The sequence below is a fragment of the Marmota flaviventris genome, chromosome 2 (assembly GCF_047511675.1).
Source record: "Marmota flaviventris isolate mMarFla1 chromosome 2, mMarFla1.hap1, whole genome shotgun sequence".
Classification (NCBI taxonomy): Eukaryota; Metazoa; Chordata; class Mammalia; order Rodentia; family Sciuridae; genus Marmota; species Marmota flaviventris.
In genome coordinates, this window is record NC_092499.1 from 65,343,720 (window position 1) to 65,369,857 (window position 26,138).

A 26,138-nucleotide genomic window follows, 5' to 3' on the forward strand; every position below is an offset into this window, starting at 1 on the left:
ATAGGCGGATCACAAATTGGAGGCCAGCCTCAGTAATTTAGCAATTTCCTAAACAACCTAGCGAGGCCCTAAGCAACATAGCAAGACCCTGTCTTAAAATTAAAAATAAAATGGGATGGGGTTGTAGCTCAGTGGTAAAGCACCCCTGGGTTCAATCCCCAGTACCAAATAAATAAATAAATAAGATTAAGTTGGCCATAGTGAAGAATGCCTTTCATCCCAGACACTCGGGAGACTCTCTTGGGCCCAGCCCAGGAATTGGACACTAGCCTGAGTAATGTAGCAAGACCCTGTCTCAAAAAATAAAAATAAAAAAAGATTGGGTAAAGAGGTAGAGGTTGGTTAGAGACTTTCAAGGAAGCTGCCAGCTCTATTCTAGGGTTTATGTTTTATTGAGCTACTATATATAACTGAAAAATTTTATTAGGACTTTCTTGTTCAGGCTTAAATGGACTTTCTGATTTATTAAAAACTAAATTTTGGATTACAAAAAGAGAAAGGGTCAGTAGAAACTCTGTTTTACAAAATTTTTCTTTTCACTTTATTCAGATGTGAGCAGGACATCAGCCCTCAAAGATTAGCCTGGCTCTGGCTACTAGTACTAGAAAAATGGTTGGCCCAGGAAAAGGTAAGAAAATTTACATTTAAATTTTCTCCGAAGGCATTCGCTGAGAAGAACTTAGAAGTAGTTATGGGATTTTCCGTCTATTTGTTACTTCCTTTATTATAAAAGTGGTCATAATCTCTCTCAGTATTATCAGTGAGAGTTGTTTAAACAGTTATTGCTGTCTCCTTACCTAAATTCCTTCATTAATTCACTAACATACATTGGCATATAAAAGCCAATGATGATGCCATTTTTTTAAAATACCACTATGAGTCTTGTACTTAAAGAGAACTTGGCAAAACTCAGTTAAAGTGTCAAGATAGCAAATAAAATAAGAACCCATACATTTGGATCTATTCAGCATTCAAGTATTAGAGAATGAGCTGAGCTGAAAATTGGTTTTTATACTAAAAATCTTTTCACTAGTCTAAAACAGTGAAATCTATGGATGTAAGCCCTGTTAGTAATTTAATAATGCATAAGAATTGAATTAAAATTTAACTAAATATAAAAATATAGCAAATTAATAGTGAAAGAAAACTGATAAGATAGTGCTTTCTTTTTTTTTTTTTTTTAAGGAAATCTTCCAAAATCTCTTTTAGAAGAGCTTATTATTAGAGATAGAGATCCATTGAAGGAATTTCTGTGAATCAATTTCATATTGAACCAGAAAATTTAAGATTTAAGTGAGGAGGCAGGCAAGGTGGTACATACAAGTAGTCCCAGCCAGTCCCAGCCACTAAAGAGGCTGAGGTAGAATGATTGCTTGAGTCTAGGAACTAAAGGGCGTGGCAGCAAAACCCCATCTCAAAAGGAAAGGAAAAAAAGAAAAAAGAAGGGATTGGTTGACTTAAGTGAGGAACCTTTGACATACCATATAGTTAATTGACAGAACTGGAGCTGAAACCAAGATCTGACTCCTAATCCTTTGCTTTTCATACTTCAACATTATTTTTTGGCCTACATGGAGTTAAAAGTGAGAACTTCTGTTTTTGAAATGTCTGTCATTTAGCCTAATTTTTCTTATTTTTACTCCCTCAGTCATGAGGATTAATTTTGTCTTTAATGGAACATTTATCCTTCACATAGCTGTCAGAAAGTAACAAATTGCTGATCTAAATGTATCGCTTACCCAGGTGTTGGCAAACTGCCTACTAAAGAGAAAAGACAGAAAGGTAGCAGGAAGGGAGAAGAGAGAGAAAAGACTTAAAAATGATGATACAGGATAATTAAGAGTTAGAATTAAAAGAAAAAAACTTGAACTAAAGTAGAAATATCCTCCCATGCTCCCTCTCCCTACCCCACTATGAGATGAATTCTAGATAGAGCAGAGGGATAGGAGGGAAAGGGAGGGTGCATGGGGTTAGAAATGATGGTAGAATGTGATGGACATTATTATCCAAATTACATGTACGAAGACATGAATTGGTGTGAATATACTTTGTATACAACCAGAGATATGAAAAATTGTGCTCTGTATGTGTAATAAGAATTGTAATGCATTCTGCTGTCATATAAAATAAAAAATTAATTAAAAAATAAAAATTACATATGCAATAAAGAAATAAAGTAGAAATATCATAGCTGCAGTAATATCTTAAAGAAAAAAAATCTTATGACTGATGAAGGATCTCTAGTACAGACATGAAATTTGTCAAACCAAATGAATTTATCTCTCAGTGGAAGCTGTTTGCTTACTTGATGCCTGATTGGTCACTTATTTTCTAGATAGTTGCTCAGCTATATCAGGCAGTGGATTTCAATTCTCTGGCTCCTTGGGTTTGTTTGGTTTTTTTGTTTTGTTTTGTTTTGTTTTTAACATCACAGATCATTTAGTCTATATAGCTCTGGTAACTCGTTTAATTTAAATGTTTGTGAGAATACTTTTGTTCACTTCCCTGGCTTCTTAGGTGCAGACCAAGAGTGGTTCTTGTTTCTTCCAACAGCACAGATCATTTGGTCTTTAAAGCTCTGATGACTTGCTTATTTAAATAGTTATGAGAATGTTTTTGTTGCTCAGAATTTTAAAACTTTATATAAGGCCCAATATTTCAAATGCATTCTTAGAGTAGTTCAACAAGGCAGTTGTTTTCCTGAAAGTGCCTTCATCTTCTAAGAATGTGCTGGCTATCTGTTCTTTTCAATGATCCCACCATCTGCCAAAAAGCTTCCTTTGCAATTGTTAAACGAAGCAATGATGTTTTTCCTTTTCTTCATTCACCTTTGTCTTCTATCTCTTTATCATGCAGGGAGTTATCTCTACATATATCTAGATATGTACAAAGATTTAACTGTGCAGATGTTCACTGCTATACAGCTTCTAATACAGGAAAACTAGAAACCACTCCCCTTTCCATAGTACAGGACTGGTTAATAAATGAAGTATATTTATATGTAAAATACTATGCCACTATTGAAAATTACATGGAATACGATTTTCAGTGACATGAATGTTTATATTCTCCAAGTGAATAAAAGCAGTTTAGAAAAAAGTATGTGTGGTTTACATGCTTAAATACATGCATAGAAAATGACCTGAGTGCTCTTAGACCACAACATAGAAGTTCTCCTCCATTAGGAAGATTAGATTTTTTTATATATTTATAACATATATAGTTTTTTAGTTTTCATATTTGTATACTCTAATTTTCACCAACATTGAGCATACGTTGCTTTTATAGTAAGGAAATCTGTGCTTAGAAACAGTGAGCAACTTCTTGGCTGTTTTAGAAATATTAGTCATTTATGGTCCTGCATATGCTTAAAGTAAATTCACCAATAAAATAAATATAAGCTAATCATTCTTTAGAATTCTAAATAAAGACTTAAAATGTTAACCAGAATATTAAGGACTTGTTGTCTTAGATATCTTATCTGTTTTTTCCACTTCTCAAAAGAAACACTATTCAGCTTCTCAGCATGAACTTCCAGTGTTGAGCATTATACAAGCATTCATATGGAATTGGTACATGTTAGGAAAGAGTATGGTAAGAAGTAATAAGATTTTGGACTATAAACACATTAGATCATGCTAGCCTTTGATGTGATAAATGGCACATGAAAGGAGAAAGTGTCCTCTTGTGTTCTAACCACTTCTCATACACACACACACATACACACACACTCCTACAGGTGCTTCCTGCCTTCCAGTAAAACTCATCTTTGGGAAGCTTTAATCAGAGTCCTGATTTATGAATGTCTCTAATTCATTGTTTGCAGAATTAGTCCCAGGCTCTTATTTTTGTTTCTAGAAAAACAAAAGACTCTATTTTGAGTTTTCAGGAGCAGGTGTTGGGAAATTATTGTGAAACAAGCAAATATAGAAAGGGTCATAGGCTTCCTCTCTATTCATACATTGGACATTGCTGATGGCATGGTCTCATTAACAAACATTGGGATCAGCCGGCATGATTGCACATACCTGTAGTCCCAGGCTCTTGGGAGGTTGAGGCAGGAGGATCACTTGAACTCAGGAATTCAAGGCCACATAGTGAGACCCTGTCTCAAAGAAACAAAAACAAAAGTTATCTTTTGGGCTGGGGAATGTGGCTCAGTGGTAGAGTACTAACCCAACCTTCAGGAAGCTGTGGGTTCAATCCATGGCACCACAAAAGAAAAAATGTGTGTGTGTGTGTGTATTATATATATATATATAGAGAGAGAGATGATATATATGTATAAATTTATATATATATAACAAACGTGTATATGTATACATATAATGCATGTATATTTATTTATTTATGATTCACTTTTTCCTTTTCATGTTTGGAATAATTTGAAAATACTCCCAACTACTTCATCTCTATAAAGATTATCTGTAAAAATATATAACTATTTGCAACAAGTTTGGTTTGGAAATTAAATGAAATTTTTAAAAATGTGATATACAAAACACCATAATAATAATTATGAATAAACATTAGATCCCTTCCCCCTTTACTTTCTTCTCCACCTAATATTGAGTATAATAAATACCAGAAACAGGGATTTGGACTAAAAGAAGATTATGTGGGCCATACCCACCCAAACTTACCCATGACCGGGTGTTTTGGACATAGCAAGGGAGATTATTGGGAAAAGAGCTCAAGTGATTTAAAAAAAGAAAAAAGAAAAGAAAAGAAAGTCATACGAAAGGAACAAACCTTGGAATTTAAAGCCAATCCGTATAGGCTTTATCATTAGTTTTTAAGAGAGGAATTTGTCCAAGTTTAACTGTCTTGGTTTATAAGAAAGTTATCTGAAAACATATTCAATTTAGTGGTTAAAAATACTTTATTTTAGAGAAGTAGCAGAAATGAAACTAACTGGAGAGAAATAATTTTAATATTTCTTATTTTAATATTTGAGTTTGGGGGTTTTTTTATTTTTTTTTTTTAGTTGTAGATGGACACAATATCTTTATTTTATTTATTTTTATGTGGTGCTGAGGATTGAACCCAGTGCCTCATGCATGCAAGGCAAGCACTTTACCACTGAGCTACAACTCCAGCCCTTAATATTTGTTTAATATTAAAATATTATTAAAAATTTGTTTCAGAATTTCTTATTTTAATATTTGTTTAAAAAAGCATATGCCTAATCTCTATACTTCCTTCTAGAAGTTACTCCCTGCCATCATCCGGAGAAAGCTTGAGTTTCTTTTTTTGTCTGAAGACCTCCAAGGTGACATTCCAGAGGACATCCTCAAGGTGAGAAAGAGCCTAAGGCCATCTGTGCTGTCTCTAAACAAGCCCAACTTTCAGAGACCCATCAGAAAAAATGTCTCCAAGATGTTAGCTGCACCTTATTCTCAGGGAAGACAAGGTAGAAGCCCCTGTGAGGGGAGGTTAAGAAGGCAAACTTTTCTAATATTAGAATCCTTTGAGGTAGATTCTCCAGAGGTACTAACTATAGCTTGGGATCGATTTTTTCACATAGAAGGAATAAATAACATGGATTTAAGCTAAGATATTTGAAATTTTGACCAGTAGATGATAACAAATATGAAGAGAGAGGAACTAATATTTGGTAAATATCTTCTATAGCAGGTACACTGAATGTGTTACAATAATTCCTCACAACAACCTTCTGGGAATTCAGTATTCTAAGTATTAACTATGTAGTATGTATGAATTACCACATACATGTTTGGTATATGTTCTGAAGCTCTTTACTTATTTTTTTTCTTTCTTTCCTTTTTCTGGTATTGGGGATCAACCCCAGGGTTTTGCACGTTAAGCAAGTACTCTTAAAGTGGGGACTTTCACTTGTACTGGGTCAAAGACTCATCATCTCACTTAATGAACAGGCATTGCAAAAACACCATTTATAGGCACGTGCCTGAAGTGTGAGAAATAACCTACTTCGTATCCTCCTTTTCTCCCTCCACCTTACTCTACAAACAGGCTAACTAGAGTCTTGCTTTTGAGGGCTAATGGTCTGGTTGGGGAGGAAAGACTAATACCCATGAGACAGTTTAGTCTCCATATGGTACTAATTTTTAATTACATTGAAATTGTGTGGATTGAAAATATTTTAAAAGTGTCTTAGTCTCTTTTCTACTTCTGTAACTGAATACACAGACTGGATAATTTATAAAAAATAGAGGTTTGTTTAGTTTGTGGTTCTGTGTGCTGGGAAGAAGAGCATGGCACTGGCATCTGCTCAGCATCTCTTTAAATCCTTCCTGCTGCATCACAAAATGGTAGAAGGCATCACAAGGCGAGACAGAATTATTGTGCTAGCTCAAGTCTCTCTCCCTCTTCTTATAAAACCACTAATATTATCTAAGCCTAATGGGGTAAAGTTTCCAATACATGAGCTTTCAAAGAATACCTTCAAACTATAGAAGAAAGGTTTTATAAAAGGAAGACTGGACTATACAAAGTAAATTCAAATACCTTTAGATGGGCATAATATCTTACCTATCTGTTCTATGAATTTGCAGTCCCCAATTTAAGTTACCAGTACACACTTTTTGGAAGCAGTGGGTTGGGGCTAGCTTGAGCATGGAAGCCTTGGGGAATTGAGTTAATCTCTCTTAGCCCCAATCTCTTTATTTATAAAATGGGGGTAATAGTAGTGTTTTCTTCTTCAGATTATTGTAAAGATTAATTTTGTTCTTGTGTGTAAAGGGCCTAGAACAGAATCTGGCACAAAGTAATTCCTACAGAAGTATTTGCTACTGCTACTAAACCATCAAGACATATAAATGATAATATTTTAGACATGACCACGCCCATCCCTCTCTTCATCCTCTATTTAGGAGCTTTATGAGACCTTAGCACAAGATGCAATAGGCCCTGTGTCTGAGAGAAGTCTGAGAGGCGAGAACTCGACCCCTCGACTGAGCTCCGAAGCTGTCTCTGTGCTCTGGGATCTTCTGAGACGGGCTCCCCGGCCAGCACAGGCCCTGTTGGAGCTCCTGCTGGGCAATGATGATAGCACCAGCCTCTATCACCCACTTCTGCAGAAGGACCTGGTGGACCTCATTCGAAAAGCACTGCAGTCTCTTCAGGGCCAGGACTCTGGGTCCCCTGAAGTAGTTGATGCCATCTATAGGGCCCTGCAGGCTCTGCGTTGCCCTATAGAGCCACCAGGGCTTGAGTTGCGTGTCCTGTGTGAGGAACTGCTAGAGGCCTGCTGGACTGAGGGGAGTCCCCTGCGAGAGGAGCGGCTGCTGGGGTGCCTGCTACACAAATCTCGACAGGGCCTGCTGTCCCTCTACAGCCAGACCTATGCAGAGAAGGTCATAGAAAAGTCATCAAGAGCTACAACCTCTGGAAAAGGTGTGTTCCTTTGTTGCTTTTCATTGTGTTTTGGTAATGTTGATATGTCCAACCTCTCTGAAGTTTCCCTAGACTAGTGCCTTGCTTATTGTTCAAGACATCTAACAGGAGAGGCAAAGAAAGAATAGATAAGGTGTTCGTGTGTGTGTGTGTGTGTGTGTGTGTGAAAGCACAGATTTTCTAGTGTTAGTACAGAGGTGATGTGGGGAGGGAGTATTAGCAATAGCAGGAAAGTTTTGCAGAAGCTACTAAAATAAGTAAAGCTTATCTTTAAGATAAAGTGTAAAAAACCTGGTTTACATTTTTAAAAGAACTAGCTCTCACATCAGTTGGTTTTTCAAATGGGCTCTGGCTTAGGAAAAAAGAGCTCTTGGTTCCCAGTAACCTTGTCTGGTTTGATGTTCAGTCTCACCAAATCATCCAGATCCCGAGCGGGCAATGCTGGCCGTGTTCTCCATGCCCGATCCCACCCAGGCTTGGAAAGTGGCCTTTTTCTACTGCCTAAGCAATAGCAAGCATTTCCTGGAGCAGATCCTGGTAAGTCAGTCTAAATTATTCTTCATAACAGAAGGACCTAAAACTCTTCTGGACTTTTCCATTCCTTATTTCTCTCCCACTCATTTGTGCAACACAAGCAATCTAATTAGTAGCAAGTCATTTGGTTCTGTTCATCCCACAGTCCCAGGGGACAGGAGGCTCTGAGAATCAGTAGCATTCATAATTATAGTTTTAGTTACTTTATTTTGGTCCTTTGCCAGCAAAGGACCATGTCAGCTTTCTGGAGAGTGTAAGATAGAAATGGTCCTGGCAGTAGTACATGGCATAGCTGATAGGGAAATAACTACTCTAACCTTCCTCCAGATTGTAACTGAACTTCATTTAATTCAATAGATATTTATGAACCTCAATCTGTGTACCAAGCTCCTGTCCTAGGAGCTGGGTCTACAACAGAAATCAGGGACATATTTTAGTGAATATTTATTTCACCCAATTGGCCACTTCTGTCATTATCAGAAATCTCTCCACTGTACAATAAGCTACTTTCCCCAGTGAACAGCAAGCCAGAATTCATTCTTTCCAGTCCACATAGTGGCCTATAGCAGCCATGTTTGACTTACAGGTAACAGCACTAACTCTGCTGAAAGAGGAAGATTTCCCAAGCCTTGGTTGCCTGCTCGATAGGGAATTCAGGCCTCTTGGTCACCTGCTCGTGCTCCTGGGCTGGACACATTGCCAGAGCCTTGAGTCAGCTAAGAGGCTGCTGCAGACACTCCACAGGACTCAGGTAACTCTCATTCCACATCCCAGGTTGCCCTGGAAGTGAGTGCCATAGGACTTTGGGCCTAGGCAGAATGTAGGGTTCTAGTGTCAATCACAATCTGTGAATGCCAGGTACCTGAGCCAGCATCTCTTCTTCCCTATCAATAGGACCAAGACTGTGATGAGCTCCTCAGGGATGCCTGTGATGCATTGTTGGCTCACCTGGAGGTCCTGGAGTGGTGTGTACAGCAGAGCAGGTACAGCACTGTACACCCAGTCCCCTTCCCACCATTGGACACACTTGATCCTGTGATCTATGTGTGTGGCCATTTCAAGACATCTTCTACATAAATGTTTTGAGTTGAGGATTTGACCAGCTACAGATATTTACTCTACCTATTACACCAGGAAATAAACATGAGTATTTATTATCTTCTCCATGATTGTCAAGTCATAACTAGAGCATAATTTCAGGATGATAATGGTTCACATTTCCTAAGCACTTACTGTATGCCCAGCATTGCTGTCATCCCTTTACCTGGATGATTAAGCCTTACCATAATTCTGTGAGATAGATAATTCTTTTTAAAGGTGGGACAACTGAGGCCGAGGTTATACAGAAAGTAAATATCATTTGTGTCCTTATTCATATGTTATCCCGAGTCACACTTCTATTCAACAAATACTCATTGAACTATGTGTAAAGCCGTGCATTTCCCTATAACTAAACATAGGTCTGGGTTCCTGTCTCGTTCTTCACCCATCTCACCAACACTTCCTGAAATAGTGCAGGCAGAAAGGGAAGTAGCAAGGGACCTTTCTTCAAAGTAAAGCCACAGAAGCTTATGTCAGTGTGAAGCTGGGGAGAGGGTAGAGATTAGGAAATTTAATCTGCATAGGCCTTTTTTTGGCCCCTCTGACCAGAAAGGCCCTTTATGGACAAATAAAGCTGACTTTATGGATGTGCTTCCCTAAAGGCAAATAAACCTGTGTTCCAACCCAGACCTTGAGGAGGTAAAACCTCTGGTCTTAATAGGCCAGAGAGGAAAAACAAGAGGGACTAGAGACTCTTCTTTCTGCAGGGCAGTAACTTCCTCCCAACTTTTTTCTTTCAGTAACCCCATACCAAAGAGAGATCTTCTATGTCATTTACATGGTGGAGACAGCCATTCAGTGCTCTACACTCTCCATCACCTTACAAATCTCCCAGCCCTCAGAGAGGAAGAGGTTCTCAAGCTCTTACAGAAGGTGCCAGCCAAAGACTCCCAGCAAGAACGAGGTGAGTTGGTGATGGAACAGTTTGGCCAGCATTCCCTCTTAGGATGGTCATAAAAGTGTTTCCTCAAGTATGAGATTTATTGTGATGGCCAGGTATCTGTCAAGAGGGCTGTCCAGGGCTAGGACTATACCTCAGTGGTTGAGTGCTTGCCTCACATGTGTGAGGCACTGGGTTCGATCCTCAGTACCACATTAAAAAAATAAATAAATATATTTTTTAAAAAACTAAATAGAGCGTTAAAAAAAAAAAAAAAAGAGGGCAATCCAGCCAATGTCCTCCAAATTAGGACTATGGGACATAAAGGCTTCCTCCTCTTTTTTAGTGAGGTGTAGGGAATCCCATGAGTACGGTTCCACATCCTTTGTCCTGTGGAATCATCCAGAAAACACTAGCATACTCTCCTTCCAATGAAGTAGATTTAGGACCTGCCATCTACATTCACGGATTGTCATTGTCAGTGTTAATGGACATTATTGGTAAGTGGTTTCATGCTTCTCAGGATGTCTCACAGCACATTTTGTGCCCTTATTCCCTCCATGTTCTCTCTATACTGTATTTACAGATCAAGAGGTTTGGACAAAAGACTTGCCTGAAACAGTAACAAAGGCCCTTTTCAACCTTTGATCTTTGCTTAAAATTCAAGACCCTGATTTCTTATTAACAACCTTTTTCTTCTTGCTGTCAAAAATTGTACCATGATATAGGTAAAACCTACCACAAAGGCCAGGGACACTTGGCTTTGAAACCATCTATCATATGGCAGCCTGGATGTTGTTTTGATTTAATTTTCAAAAGGACCTATCATTGTTTATAAAACCAGTGTTAACCACATTCCAATTTTTTCTAGAAAAATAGACAACTTTTTTTTTTTCAACCAGGTTTCTTAAAGGAATTAGAAGTATGGCTTTTATATGCAACTACAAAAACCTTTCAAAGAATATTTTAAGTCTAATTCCTGGTGACCCACTGGGATATGTTTGGAACTTGAACTTGAAAGACAAAAGAGGGGCAATAAAAGTACTGAGACTAGGGGCTGGGGTTGTGGCTCAGTGGTACAGCAGTTGTCTAGCACACGTGAGGCATTGGGTTCATACCTCCGTACCACATAAAAATAAATACATAAAAAATAAAGGCATTGTGACCATCTACAACTGAAAAAAAAAGTCATAAAAAAATTTTTTTTAAATCCTTTGGGAGGTACAGGCTCTCAGGTGTAAGTCCTGACCCTGGACAGCAGTGCCATGTAGAGGATGTGAGATAATGTAGAAGGAAGATTGATGGAGAAAAGAAAGGAGCGGGAACTGAAAATTAATGTTGACCAGAGGAAAGGCCTGGAAAGGATCCAGAGCAGACTCACAAAATGAGACAGGGTTAGGACCTGTAAGTATGGCCTTCATGGAATAAACTTTAAACTTCTGCCTGTTTCTCTCTCTAATTCAGACTCTGCTGATGCCCCAGTCCCTGAGCACCAGAGCCAGGCTCAGAACGTGACCCTTTATCAGGGTTTCTGTGCCATGAAGTATGCTATCTATGCCCTCTGTGTGAACTCACACCAGCACTCCCAGTGCCAGGACTGCAAAAACAGCTCCTCTGAGGACGTGGCCCTGGCTGCAGAGACAGCAAATGACTCTCTCTCCTCCCCAGGTATGGCACTTCCTCCCATCTCTGACAGATGTTGGTAAGGCTTGGCCCATTGAGTGCTTTGTTTGGTTACATTTTCCACCAGGATTGAGGTTACTTTGATTTTATGGTGTTCAGGAATAATTTTATCCATTTATTAGCCTCTTAATCAAAGGGACATGGAGAAAGCAAGTCACTTGCTTATATTTTAATGGTATCTAATCACATCACCTCATACAGTGTTTTCCAAATGTTTTAAAAAAAAAAAAAGAATACAATCCATGTTAAAAAATGGCATTTCATGTCACACTCCAGTGTTACCTTGGCATATCATTTATGTGTTTACATATGTATGTGGTATGTGTATATATCTGATACATAAAACTGAAACTTCAGTTTTCAGAAACAGTACAGTCAAATGGAGCACACTTGTGATTTTTTTGTTCTATATCGTTTTTTTAATGCAGCCCTTAAGTCAGTTCCTGGGTCACAATCTGCAGTGTGAGAAATACCATCCTAATGTCCTTTCCTCTCTTATTTTTCTTAAATAGGTGCTTCACATCTCTTCACAAAATACCTGTCCAGGTGTCAACAGTATCTGTGCAGTATCCCTGACTCTTTATGTCTGGAACTTCTGGAAAACATCTTCTCACTGCTCCTCATCACTTCTGCTGACCTCCGCCCAGAGCCTCACCTGCCTGAAGACTATGCTGAGGATGATGACATTGAAGGAAAAGGTCCCGTGAGCTTGAGGTCTCCATCAGAGAGCCCTCAGCACATAGTACAGCCTGAGAGGAAATCAGAACAGGGTCCAATGGCAGCCCCCAGGATTCTTGCTTCTATAATACCAAGTTGTCTGAAGGCAGAGTCAAAAGACCATTCCCCAGGGCCTCATGGGCACAGCTTTTTGGATCTAAAGCACTTTACTAGTGGTGTCAGTGGATTCCTGGCTGATGAGTTTGCAATAGGGGCCTTCCTCAGGCTTCTGCAGGAGCAGCTAGATGAGATCAGCAACCACAGCCCCCCTGAAAAGGCCCAGCTGCTAGAAGACCAGAGCCATTCAGGAAGCAGAGATGGACTGCAGAGCCGCCTGCACCGGTTTTCCAAGGTCCTCTCTGAAGCCCAGTGGAGATATAAAGTGGTAACAAGCAACCAGGTCTCAGGTAAGAGGAGACAGCAGAACTGGTAGGTCCAGGAAGTGGGAAGGGAGAAAAATCCTAGAAAGGTAGGAGTGTGTGGGAATCACTCTGTTGTTACTCAGGGCATTATCATCTTAGCAACCAGTGCCAGAACACTGGGATAGTGCTCCATGTCTCAGAGGTCAGTATAGATCATGCCCTACTCATTCCCCCAAGAGACAGGCCAAATTAAATCTGATCCCTGTCCTTATGTTGTCTGTATCAGAGGAACAACCATCCCGAAGATATCGGCCTGTTGCCCTTCAGTGCTCTAGCCTTCGCCGGGGTCGTCGGACAAGACGGAGCCGCGCAGGTAATCTAAAGAGCTCTCTTTCCATGCCTCACTCCCATATACCAGGCAAATGGTATATCACCGCTTGTATAATATTCTTTAAGATAAAGCACATGGTCAAAACAACAAGTATTATGAGCATTATGAGCTCATCCTGGTCTCACTTGCCCAAGTTAAGTCTTTCTATCTTTTTTTTTTTGGTAATATGAATTGAACCCAGAGGTGCTTTACCACTGAGCTACATCCCCAGCCCTTTTTTATTTTTTATTTTGAGACATAGTCTTGCCAAATTGCTTTTAGGGCCTTACTAAATAGCTGAGACTGGCCTTGGATTTGTAATCCTCTTTCCTTGGCCTCCTGAGTCACTAGGATTACAGGCATATGCCATGGCAAACTTTCATTAAATAGTTTCTTACATATCCTTCCAGAACTATATAGTACAAGCACACATATCTTTTCACATATACAGATGCATAATACTGTGTGTGTGTGTGTGTGTGTGTGTGTGTGTGTGTGTGTGTGTGTTAAGAATTGCAACATGGCTTTTTCACATATCCTTTTATATACATGAATGTATCATATTATATATTGAGAATATTTTTTTGTGTGTGTGATACTGAGGATTAAACGCAGGGGGCTTTACCACTGAACTATATCCTCAGCCCTTTTTATTTTTTGAGACAGAGTCTCATTGAGTTGCCCAGGTACGCCTAGAACTTGCAGTTCTGCTGCCTCAGCCTCCCAAATTGCTGAGATTACAGGCATACCCACCTTACATGGCTAAGAGCTTCCTTTCACTTAACATTTTTAAGGCTGAGTAGTATTACATTGTCCTATATACTCCATTTGTGGACATTTAAGTTGCTTCTGAGTTTTTACTATTAAAAACAATGCTATAGTAACCAACCTTATACATTCTCTATGCATACTTACATAATATAGTAATGTATACTTAATGTAGTATCAGTTCCTAGCAGAACTGCTAGATCAGAGGTATTTGGATATAAAATATAGACATTATCAAATTACCTGAAAATGAGTAGACTGATTTATATTTCTTCAAACTAGATGTGATTGCCCATTTATACATGCATTCATCAACAGTGAGTATATCAGATTTTTTAATATTTTGCCAATACAATCAATACAAGAACAATGTTCCACTGTTTAAATTTTTTTTTTTTTTAGTTTGAATGAGATTGAGTTTTTTTTCATACACTCATTAGCCACTTATATATACATACATATATATTTTCTTTTTTCATCTAAACTTGCCGTTTATTTAGTCATCTTATTTGGAGCAAAAGGCAAAGAATTCACAAATTAATGGACCTAAGCCACTGTTTGAAATTAAACATCAGCCTTCAGTTTGCAAAATAGTTTCTTGGTAATTAAGCAAATTGCAGCAGAAGACCCACATAAGTTGCTGTTTTCTTCCTGGAGAAGTCAGCAGGATAAATGGCATCCCTAGGGCTTCTTTCTGTTTTGAATCTGACATGTCCTGAGTTTAGAACTTTGTTTTGAGATAAATATAAAAGGCCTAAATGTCAATAAAATGTTCTTCCTGTGTGATAAGGATCTTTGCATGGTCAGGTTACATAGTCCACCTCCCAGGGGCTGGCCCTCCCCAGGCCCAAAGGCCAGACAGGCAGATGGCTGAACAACCAAGGCACACCTCTTCCCAGCCGTTTTGAACTACATAATCATATATAAGTTTCATTTTTCTATTGGACTTACCAGTTTTGTTGAATTATAGAAAATATAATTTCATTTATATATATATAAATGAAAATAGTTTGTGCTATAATGAAAATTATGTGCTATAATTTTTTCTCTATTTTTGTCTTTTGAATTAGCTTTTCTTAAAGGCCTTTAATACAGTAGAATTATTCAGGAGTACAATATTAAATTTTTAGATAATTAAATTTTCATGATGGTTTTTGGTACTGATCTTTTTGACCATTAACAAAAAATAAGTGTTTCCCATGTGCCAAACAATAATACTAGGTATCTTGTCAGAAGTGAATAAAGGTGTAGATCAAGCCATTGCCTTCAAAGAATGTGTAGTGTACCAGCATAGCCAGTATACATGAAAAACTAAATTGATAGACTCCCTGAAAACCAAAGAAATCTGTTAGAAGGGATCATAAGCATGGCCTGTGAGAGTCAAGGAAACAGATTTCATGACAGAGATGACTGGAACCAAGCTCCAGGGAATGAATAGACTCTAGCTAAGTGGCAATAAGAAAGGTGAACATACTGGATAGATTGGAGGATACTGTGAGAGAAACCTGGAACAACTTCATGTCTGAGTTTCCCAGGCCCTCAAACCACTCAGTTAATTGGTTTGGGTCAGAAGGCAGAGTTTACATCCAATTGACTCACCCAACCCAAGAATGTTCAGCCCATCATTTCTTTCCTACAGCTTTCTGCTTCTCTTCCTACAGGGGAACCCAAACACTGAGCCAAGGGTATTCCTTGCATGGGGTGATATGATCCCCATGACCATGCTAAAGGACAGAAGGCTTCATTGGCAAGCCCTAGCACTTCTGGAAAACTACTGTCAAGAAGCTTTTTTTCCAGGGCTTTGAACAGGGTGGTCTTTGGTAGGCCACATGTCACACTGTGGTTCCCTACCTTTTCAAATATAAAGATACCCTTTTCTGGGGCTGAGGTTGTAGCTCACTGGTTGAGCGCTTGCCTCAGATGCATGAAGCACTGGGTTTGATCCTTAACACCAAATAGAAAAAAATAAATAAATAAAATAAAGATATTGTGTCCATCTACAACTAAAAAACATACAAAATTTAAAAAAAGGATACATTTTCTATGTCAGAACATTTGTAACCCTTCTTTGCACTCTAATGCTTTCTGGTTATAATTGTGCTTTTATTTTTTCATTGTAGTCACTGACCCCTAGAAATAACTTGAAAACTCCTAGGGTTCCAAGACCTACAAGTTGGAAACTAATGATATAGGCTACTACCAGATGAGACTGGGGCCATATTAAACCTACACTTTGCCCTTGCCATTGTAGGAGCAGCATGGGTAGTAGTTAGCTATTATCCTCTCACTCTACCAAGATCTTGGCTTTCATGTCGGCGTCACACCTTCTGCACTATAAACAATTGATACCTTATTTTCTCTCTTCTTCCTGACACCACAAGATGGCCGGGATAGAAGTTCCAATCCATCCCTGGAAAGTACAAGTAGTGAGCTGAGCACAAGTACTTCAGGTATGTGGGTCCCAACAGTTGCCAGCTTCAAGCAGCTGTGTTCTGATACAGAGTTGCAATATACTATGGTGTAAAAATCAGGACTGAGCAATTGATGTGTGTGTTCAAGAAGGTTGTTCTGCAGATGACTAAACAGATTTCAGCTAAAAAAGGAGAAAGGGCTGTTTCACACTCAATTGAGTTACTCATCAACAGAGAGAAAACAGGTGAATGCCAAGGAAGATACTTGGTACTTGACTTATATTCTAAGATGATAGCATAGGTTTGCTTTTTCAAGGAAAAAATCAAGACCCACTTGTAGACCTTTTTAGAGAAGGACTTTGAGGTAAGAGGACAAAGCAATATGATTTTTTCCACAATTTCTCTTAATGCCTCCCCACCCCATGTTCTTGTGTTCCAACAGAGGGGAGTCTGAGCGCTGTGTCTGGGCGGAATGAGTTAGATGGTCGGTTGCAACCCCAACCTCAAAGTTCACTCATCCCCATGATGTTCTCCCCACCTGAGTCACTACTGGCATCCTGCATCCTTCGAGGAAACTTTGCAGAAGCCCATCAGGTAAAGGAGCCTCAGCTGCACCTTGTCAGAGTGTAGAATGCCTAGTCGGTCCCTGGCAATAACCCACCGGGATTCAGGTAAAGCTGGATAATCGTTACTCCAGAACCACTCACGATCACTTGGGGAGCCACATCAAACAGAATTACAAAGGAGTTTCCAGGCCCAGTCTGCAGCATTGTAGATTTAGAGATATTGAATTATGTTCCTAACATAAGATGATAAAAATATTCAGCTATGATCCCACCCCTTCAAAGTAGTGAAATATTTTGGTTTCTTTCCTTATACTCTTTCTCTGAACACATCCATGTTTTCATATAGTTAAAAATCATGGTGTAGACAGTTTTAAATAATAAATAGAATGATGGGGTGCAGTGCAATATGCCTATAATTCCAGCAATTCAGAAAGCTGATGCAGGAGAATCACAAGTTCTAAGGCTAGCCTGGGTAACTTAGGGAGAACCTGTCTCAAAATAAAAAGTAAAATGGACTTGGGTTGTAACTCAGTTGTAAAGCACCCCTGAGTTCAGTCCCCAGCACCAAAAAATTTAAAAATAATAAATAGATTGCCAGTTCAATATACAAGAAATATAGGGAGCTGCCAAACTAGCACACCCACGGTGTATCAGGGAAGCAGCAGTGGAGTAACGATCAGAAAGACTCCTGACCTCTCTGAGCTTTGGAATTCTCATTTGAAAGTTGAAGTTAAATATAATACCTGCTTTTTCCCACCTCAAAGGACTGCTAAGAGGATTACACACAAGCTGTGAGAAATGCAGAAATCTTCTGCTGTTGCTTAAACTCAATAGTACTATTAATGTTCAAAACTCCTGGTCTATTTTTGATACTTGTGCCAGTCACTAAACATGGAGGTCAGAATTTTTCTTTTTCTGTGAGTTCAGTTATTAAGGAATCAATCTAGGAGATAGGATTATATTTCCTCTGATTATTTTAAATCTCATACTTTAATAATAATGATAATTATGATCCTCTGGACAAGAGAGAACCCTCCCCAGTCTTTCTTTCTGTTGTTTTGCTTTTTTGGTACTGGATATCAAACCCAGGACCTCACACATGCTATGCAAGTGCTCTACCACCGAGCTGCACTCCCAGCCCTAAAATTTGGTTTCTTTGGTTTTGTTGTTGTTGCTCCCCAGCCTCTCTTAAAATCCAAATCCAAAGGAGGTCAGCTGGGAGTCTCATGGTGCCTTGATCCCTAAATGGCCTCCACACTCTTCCTTTCCTTTAGCCTTGGTTTCTTTTTTTTTTTTTTTTTCTTTTTCTTTTTTCTTTAATAAAAACTTTATTTTTTTAACATGGTTATAGAACAAGTTGTGCTTATTATAAGAAAATTCCAGAAAGTATTACTAACAAAATAAAATTACTTTAAACCTGTTGAATGGAACAACCAATGTTAAAGACAGTATTTTTTAGCAAATATTTTTTGTTGAAAAAATATGCCCTTTTAGGTAACTGAAATTATTTTATGTCTAGAATTTTAAGTTGTCTTTTTTTTATATTATAATACAAGCATCGACCTTATAATTTCAATTTTAGTGACCTTGTAATATGATCAAGTCGCACTCAGCCATTTTCCTTTTGCCCAACATTCAGGTTATTTTCAACCTTATGATAGTTGTAATATGCCAAGATGATCACCTTTAGGTGTTAAGCCTTTTGGATCATTTCCTTAACAAACTTACTCGTAAAAATTACTGGGTCAAAAGACTAAAAATGTCTTTATAGACATTTATGTAGATTTATTTTTATATGGCTTTATAGATTGCCAAACTACTATTTAAAAACAATTGTGACAGTTTAACTCTACACCACCCCCCACCCTGAGGATTTATTTTTACCCTTTGTTGTTGTGATAGATGCAAAATAATATTGTTATTTAATTCATGGATTACGAGTAAGTGGAAATATTTTCTCATTTCTCTACTAGTCAAAGTATTTCCTCTGAAACTGTCTACATCTTTTGCTTATTTTATACTGGGATTTTGGTTTTCTGTCTGACTTTTATGGGTTATTTTTATATTTGATCTATTCTTTTAATGTTCAGTGTTCTTCTGACCCTCCAAAGAAGACATCTGAGGGCCATAGTCCAATGATTGTCAAGACCTACTGTCTCTGGACATTGTCTGACTCTCTGGACCCACCACAGCCATGCTCTCCTCCCTCTCCTATGACAGGTGGTATTCACATTCAACCTGAAGTCTTCACCCAGTGCAGGGGAACTGATGTTCATGGAGCGTTATCAGGAAGTGATCCAGGAGCTGGCCCGAGTAGAGCACAAGATTGAAAACCAGAACTCAGATGGGGGTAGCAGCACCATTCGGAGGACTGGAAGTGGCCGCTCAACTCTACAGGCTATTGGCAGCGCTGCCGCCGCAGGTCAGACTTCTTCCCTGCTGCCACTATAATTGAGAAGGTAGCTAGGAGCAGTGGATGTAAAGGGAGAAATCACTCAAATCATAAGCTCTTCAAGAGGATGGGCATACTGTCTTGAAAAATAGCAATCCTGGCACATTCAGAGTAGTTTTCGAGCCATACCCAACCTCCTTGATCAGGTGTTCACATTACTTGCCACTCCAATGAGCTTGTCTTCTGTGACTTAAATAAGAACATGAACGTGATTCCCACCATGTGTTTTGCAGCCACTGTCTTAGGCTTTGGGAAATAGTTAAGAGTTTATTATCTGCCTGCACAGTGGTGCATACCTATAATCCTAGCAGCTCAGAAGTCTGAGCATCACAAGTTCAAAGCCAGCCTTAGCAACCTGGCGAGGCCCTAAGCAATTTAGTAAGATCCTGCCTCAAAATAAAAAAGTGCTGGGGATGTGGCTTAGTGGTTAAGTGCCCCTGGATTCAATCCCCGGTACCCACCAAAAAAGGGGGAGGTTCTCCTTCACATATAATTATTGAGGGATAAAGCATACAATTTTATTATCTCCAAAGTAAAGAGGCTGTGTATCAATAGTTATAGCCCATAGGTCCACATGTCTCAATTTCCCAGCTATGGCTACACTGCCAAAAAGCTCATCTTCCGTTATTTCTTGAGAATCTGGTAGAATCTGGTCCCACATTTTCACATTTCTTATGAGTCTTATTGGTCTATACATCAAATTACCATCACATATTGCTTCTTACATGTCCTCCCAGAAATTGTCTCTGTCTATTTAAAAAAATATAGGTACATCCTTTTTATATTTTGTATATAAATATGCTTTTACAATGAATACTGCTTTCTACCTTGCTTTTTTGATAATGAAAGTATATTAGATATCTCTTCTAGTTAGTACACACAGACCTGCTTCTTTCTTTCTCAGCCTACCTTTAGACCCTGTTTGGAAGACACCCTCCCTCATTTTAGCTTTTCTGAGTTTCTCTTGGTCTTCCTGTTCATGCCTCTGTTTTGATGCTGTAGGAGTGACCTGTAATGACAGTCCTGATATTCGTAGATCCTGTGCAGAACAGCCTGAACATTGTTTAAATAACTACTTTTTATAATGAAAGTAGTCATTAGAATCATTTTAACCCCTTGCTTTCTCCAATACTGGGTTTCCAGGGATGGTATTTTACTCTATTTCGGATGTGACTGACAAGCTTCTTAGCACCTCTGGAGACCCTATTCCTACGCTCCAGGAAGACTTTTGGATAAGCACTACTGTAATGGAGCCCACCGCTCCCTTGAGAGGGGTTCTGGAAGACCTCAGTCCCCCTGCCATGGCTGCATTTGACCTAGCTTGCTCTCAGTGCCAGCTCTGGAAGACCTGTAAGCAGCTTTTGGAAACAGCCGAACGGCGTCTGCACAGTAGCCTTGAAAGCCGGGGTGAGTGGGCTGCTAGCCTTACCCTTCATTCTCAGTTGAGGAGATAAGCTCCTGAGAGACTTGATAACTTCTGAAAGATGAAAGTAATTATAAGGAGACAGAGAACAAGGAGAAAGTAAATGTTAAATGTCCTCATGACCAATCTGATGGCATAAATATAGTCTGTTGAGAGTCTCCTCTTAATGGATATAGCAGCCTACAATCATTTGGGGATATTCTTTCTTGGCTTAGCATTAAGTTCAGGGAAGAAAAAAGATCTAAAGTTGGTACACCACAGTGATATAGTCACATCAATGTTTATAACAGCACAATTCACAATAGCTAAATTATGGAATCAACCCAGACACCCATTAATAAATGAATGGGTGAAGAAATTGTGGTGTGTGTGTATATATATATAATGTGTGTCTATATATATATATATATATACACACACACACACAATGGAGTTCTACTTGGTCACATGAAACAATGAAATTATGGCATTTGCTGGTAAATGAGTGGAAATTGAGAATTTCATGCTAAGTGAAATAAGCCAAACTTAGAAATTCAAAGGTCAAATGTTCTCTCTCTTGTGCAGAAACTAGAGTAAAATAAAGGAAAGGGGGAAGGAAAGATAACATAAAGAACCAATCAAAAAAAAAGAACCAATCAAATATTAAATTAATAGACAAGCAAAAGGAAGTCTATAATAGAGTAAAGGAAGGAGAATGGGAGAGGAAGGGGAAGACAAGGAAAAAGGTGGGGTTCATGAACTGAAATCAATTTCCATGCATGTATGAGTTTGTCAGAATGAATCCAACTACCATGTATAACTATAAAACTCTAATAAAAAAATTTAGGGAAGAAATATACATTCAACTATGGCCCAAATAAGGATTGAGGTTGTAACTCAGAGCATGCAGTTGTCATGCCTGAGGCCCTGGGTTCAATCTGCAGCACCACAGAAATGAAAAGTACAAATGGATTTTTGCCTTTAGACCGCAGTCCCCTCCTGGGTGAACCTACCTACCTTAAATCCTGGGACCGTCATGAATTTATAAGCCATGTATAAAAGAAAATTCAGTGGATCACAATTGCAGGGAGAATCATGCCTTGAGGTTAATATTGTCCCAGAATGTGCAGATGGAATTCTTAGAGGAATCAGGTATATGAAGACATAATTAGGCAATCAGAGAAGACAGGATACCAGCTCAAATCCACGGCCAAAGGTAATAACCAAGGCAAATCTACGAAAAGTGCCCATTTGGCTTGGGACAGCAAATTCCACAAGAGTGCCAGAGATTCTGAATCTGGGGCTGTTGACTGCTAAGGCATCGCACCAGAGCCCTACAACCTCAGGCATGGAATAAATCAGACTTGAGGATCGTCATCCAAAATGGTCCAACATTTATTTCATCTCTAATATTAGGGAAGATAAAATTACACAAGTAAATACAATACTGAGTATCATCAATCTCTGGAATTATCTAATTTTCTGCATTCCCTTTTCCTTCATCTATTTCCAGGTCGACGGCTAGAGCAGGTACTCCTCAATACTGAAGGTATTCAAGGTTTTTCAGTTGTTCTTCAGCAAATCACTAAGATTCTCAATTATCCACTTACATTAGCTGGACAAACTAAATCAGGTGAGTTCCTTCCCTCCTGTGCCCCACACTTTTTTTTTTTTTTTCTGGGACTTGGGACATTAGGTCAACAGCCTATTTCACTTTTTCATTTGCTTTCCATAGAGACTGTGGAAGAAAAGGGAGGAGGCCCTCCCCGGTGCAGCATCACTGAGCTGCTTCAGATGTGCTGGCCCAGCCTAACCGAGGACTGTATTGCCAGCCACATCACCCTCTCTCAGCAGCTGGATCAGGTTCTTCAGTCGCTGAGAGAAGCACTAGCACTGCCAGGTAAGGGGCTGTCTGCTCAGGAACAGATAAGCAGATATGAGCTGAACTTGGGAGAAGCAACAGCTGAGAGTGAAGGAGCACTTTGGAGCTGAGGCCCAGGACTCCAGAACTGGGCTCGATCAGCCCTTAGTTGGCTGGGTTACATCTCAAAATTGAACTTTACCCATTCCCCACCTCTTGTTTGAAAGAATGATTAACACTCTGTTAGAAGGAACATTTTTCAGGCTGCGGCTGTAGCTTAGTGGTAGAGCACCCGCCTTGCACGTGTGAGACACTGGGTTCGAGCCTCAACACCACATAAAAATAAATAAAGATATTGTGTCCAACTACAACTAAAAAAAAAAGAAGAAACATTTTTCTTATTCTTATGGGAAGTATACCCAGGAGGTACTTAGTATATGTTGATCAATCCTTCTCAAAAGCTTGCTGTGCTTTTTAGAAAGATAGTTCACTCCAGAGACAACAGGGCACCAACAGAATTATGTTGCCTGATCTTCCTGATGGAGAATCACTTTGTGCAGATTACCAAATTAGGATTTTATTTCCCCCATCCTCGTGTACTGCCCAAGCTGTAGAATGCCCCAAGTTAGTGTATAGAAGGCTCAGTTTATACATTGTTCAGAAATTTACCAAAACTGGATGCACAGACTAAAGCCTATGTCCCTTCCCCTGCCATAACTCCTCTCAGAGTCTAGGAGTACTCCACTGTCTTCCCTGGTGGAACAGGCAGCCCAGAAAGCTCCTGAGGCGGAGGCCCACCCTGTGCGTATCCAGGCTCAGCTCCTCCAAAAGAACCTGAGCAAACAGACCGTGGCAGACAGCATACAGACTGACTACGTGGGCACCTTTTTCAGTTACTGCCACACACTGGCTGCAGTGCTCCTTCAGAGTTTGAACTCTGAACCTGGTGAGTAGCAAAAAAGAGGAAATGTAGTCATGACTGACCTATAGGTGTTTAGGGCAAAGTAGAGAAAAGGTAGTAAACTAAGAGGTTCTGAGTGCAGCAATAGCTAAGGACACCAGATTTATAAGATTCTCCTTTTATTCATCTCCATTTAATACATCTTGTTCTAAGTACACTTGTGCAGCACATGGGAATAGTCAATAAAATCTCATAGAATTAGAAATATCTCTGTCAGAGCTTGGGTCCATTGTGGCTTTAAGGATCCAGTAGAGGAATCAAATTTTTGGTACGAGTACCAGATTCTTTCTTGAGTCCACAGAGTGAGTACAGGTAAGTGACCCTAATCTCAAATCCTAACCGCTCCAAAATCCAAAACTTTAAGAGCACCAATCTGATGTCATAAGTGGGGGATTTCACATTTGACAGGTCCCAGTCAAAACACAGGCACGTTAAAAATATTGTATAAGTTATCTTAAGGCTCTGTGTTTATCTAAAGTATAATGAAACAGAAATGAATTTTGTATTTAGACTTGGGTCTCATCTCTGTGATAACTCATTTTGTGTGTGCAAATATTCCAAAATGTAAAACACTGTGATCCCAAGCATTTTGTATAGGGATTAGTCAACTTGTACTGCATGCACTTCGTTCAGGTTGAAGTGAGCAAGAGTGGCTAGACCTGCAATTTTTCTGAGTTAAAGATCTTTAAAGTAGTGGTTTGGTTTAGATAAACTTATGATCAGGATCATGTTTAGATACCCTTTGCTTAGCACGAATCAACAGAAGGGCTTTCGGTGTTGTTTTCTATTTGACATTGTACTTTTGTATGGATTCAAAGAAACAGGACTCTGAAATACTGGAGTCCAGTGGTACAAACAAAGGTCATTGTCTTTGTCTTTATAGATCATGTGGAGGTCAAGATAGGAAATCCCTTTGTTCTTCTACAACAGAGCTCTTCCCAACTGGTGTCACATCTCCTGCTTGAGAAACAAGTTCCCCCTGACAGGTAGGAGCCACCCCTATGGGAGTAAGCCCTGACCCTACCTGATTGTTTCATCAAGGAAAGCAAGGGCTCAGTGGGGTTGTGCTTTGGGTCACTACAGGGAGTGGAAATCTCTTCCAGACTTGACTCTTACAGTATTTCAAAAATCAACGTACTTTTTTTTTTTTTTTTTGTCTCTTGCCACTGCTAATATGTATATTGCAAGTATAGATAAATCTTCACTATGGATAGGTAAAATTTAAAAGCTTGAAAGCTATAGTTAAGTAGGTTGTAGGAAAATAAGCATTCTCAGAGTTTGTTAATGGGTTACAAATTGGTATAACTCCAGTGGAAAAACAATTTGTCAGTATCTATAAAATTTGCAAATTTATATACCCTTTGACAGACCAATTCATTTGGGGGAATTCATCCTGAAGCTTTATTATACGTATGAAAAGTGATGTATATGCAACAGATCAGAAGACTCCATTGCTCATAATAGGAGACTAGTTATGTTCCTCTCATAACGGAATATTTTGTAAATGAAAAATTATAAGGGTCCTCTCTACAGAGGGGTAAGGACAGATTTCTCAAATATGTTATTAAGTGAAAAAGTAAAGGACAGATCAATGCATCCAATAGACTACCTTCTGTATGTATACATGTGTATATTTAAGAGGAAAGAGCAAGGGCTGTGGCTCAGTGGTAGAGCACTTGCCTGCACAAGACTGGGTTCAGTCCCCAGTGCTGCGGAAAAAAAAAAAAAGCAGGGGGCAGGGGGAGGGATACATTAAAAAAAAAAAGTACTTTCATTTGCATTTGCTGTGTAAGCATTAAGAAATTAAGACTGGATGATAGTGCCTATGTATTCAGGTCTCACATGCCCTCTGCTTCTCTCCCTCTAGGTTGGCAGCCCTTCTGGCCCGAGAGGGTCTCAGCCTAAGTGTGCCACAGGTCATTGTCAGCTGCTGTTGTGAGCCACTTACTCTTTGTTCTTCTCTACAAAGCCAGCAGACATCATCCCTTCTGACCCACCTGGGTGTCCTGGCCCAGCAGCACACCTCCCACTGCCTGGACAACCTCCCCCTTTCTATGCCAAGTTCCCCTCGGCCAACTGAGAATTTCACATTGGAGAGAAAGTCCCCTTCTTCCCCAAAGGACTCATCGCTTCCAGCTCTTACCTCCTCTGCCTTGTCCTTCCTTAAGTCCTGCTCAAAACTTCTGGCTACAGTGGCCTGCCTGGGGGCTTCCCCAGGAACGAAGGTCAGCAAGCCCAGCTTGTTGTGGAAGGAGCTACGTGGTCGCAAGGAGATGCCTATGACTGCAGAGCAGGTAGCCCAGGAGTGTGACCACCTCCTGGAACAGTTCCCTATGCTCAAGGCCTCCCTCTTGGCAGCCTGGGAGCCCCTACGCAGGCCCTCTGAGGAAGGGAAAAGTCTGGCATCCAGTCTTTGTGGTCAGGCCAGTCTCTCTACTGTGCTCCTGGGCCTGCATTCTCCCACTGCCCTGGATGTACTGACCAAGGCCTTTGAGGAAGCCCTGGTGACCAGAGATTGGCTACGGGCCCTACAGTTAACTGAAGTGTATGGGCGAGATGCAGACGATCTGAGTGGCATAAGGGATGCAGTCCTGAGCTGTGCTGTGGCATGTGGTGAGTGAAATTTACACCTATCTCTTTCATTAGTGGCAAGTATTTACCAAGCATAACATCACATTGAATGACTCTAGAGA

At 39.6% G+C, this 26,138-nt stretch overlaps 1 protein-coding gene across 3 annotated transcripts in view; it reads left to right on the forward strand.

Annotated features, from left to right (window-relative positions):
- Zfyve26 (zinc finger FYVE-type containing 26) overlaps positions 1 to 26,138 on the forward strand; it is a 59,159-nt gene that overhangs the window by 1,840 nt on the left and 31,181 nt on the right. For all 3 annotated transcript variants that reach the window (XM_027929505.3, XM_071607935.1, XM_071607934.1), the window contains exons 3-21: positions 550 to 628; positions 5,209 to 5,298; positions 6,855 to 7,377; positions 7,784 to 7,914; positions 8,498 to 8,662; positions 8,806 to 8,894; positions 9,753 to 9,916; positions 11,357 to 11,560; positions 12,088 to 12,699; positions 12,941 to 13,027; positions 16,174 to 16,242; positions 16,646 to 16,797; positions 18,990 to 19,191; positions 20,365 to 20,628; positions 22,137 to 22,256; positions 22,359 to 22,523; positions 23,212 to 23,430; positions 24,329 to 24,431; positions 25,313 to 26,058. In XM_027929505.3, coding sequence (XP_027785306.3) covers positions 550 to 628; positions 5,209 to 5,298; positions 6,855 to 7,377; positions 7,784 to 7,914; positions 8,498 to 8,662; positions 8,806 to 8,894; positions 9,753 to 9,916; positions 11,357 to 11,560; positions 12,088 to 12,699; positions 12,941 to 13,027; positions 16,174 to 16,242; positions 16,646 to 16,797; positions 18,990 to 19,191; positions 20,365 to 20,628; positions 22,137 to 22,256; positions 22,359 to 22,523; positions 23,212 to 23,430; positions 24,329 to 24,431; positions 25,313 to 26,058 — 4,184 coding nt within the window. The remainder of the gene's footprint in view (positions 1 to 549; positions 629 to 5,208; positions 5,299 to 6,854; positions 7,378 to 7,783; positions 7,915 to 8,497; positions 8,663 to 8,805; positions 8,895 to 9,752; positions 9,917 to 11,356; positions 11,561 to 12,087; positions 12,700 to 12,940; positions 13,028 to 16,173; positions 16,243 to 16,645; positions 16,798 to 18,989; positions 19,192 to 20,364; positions 20,629 to 22,136; positions 22,257 to 22,358; positions 22,524 to 23,211; positions 23,431 to 24,328; positions 24,432 to 25,312; positions 26,059 to 26,138) is intronic.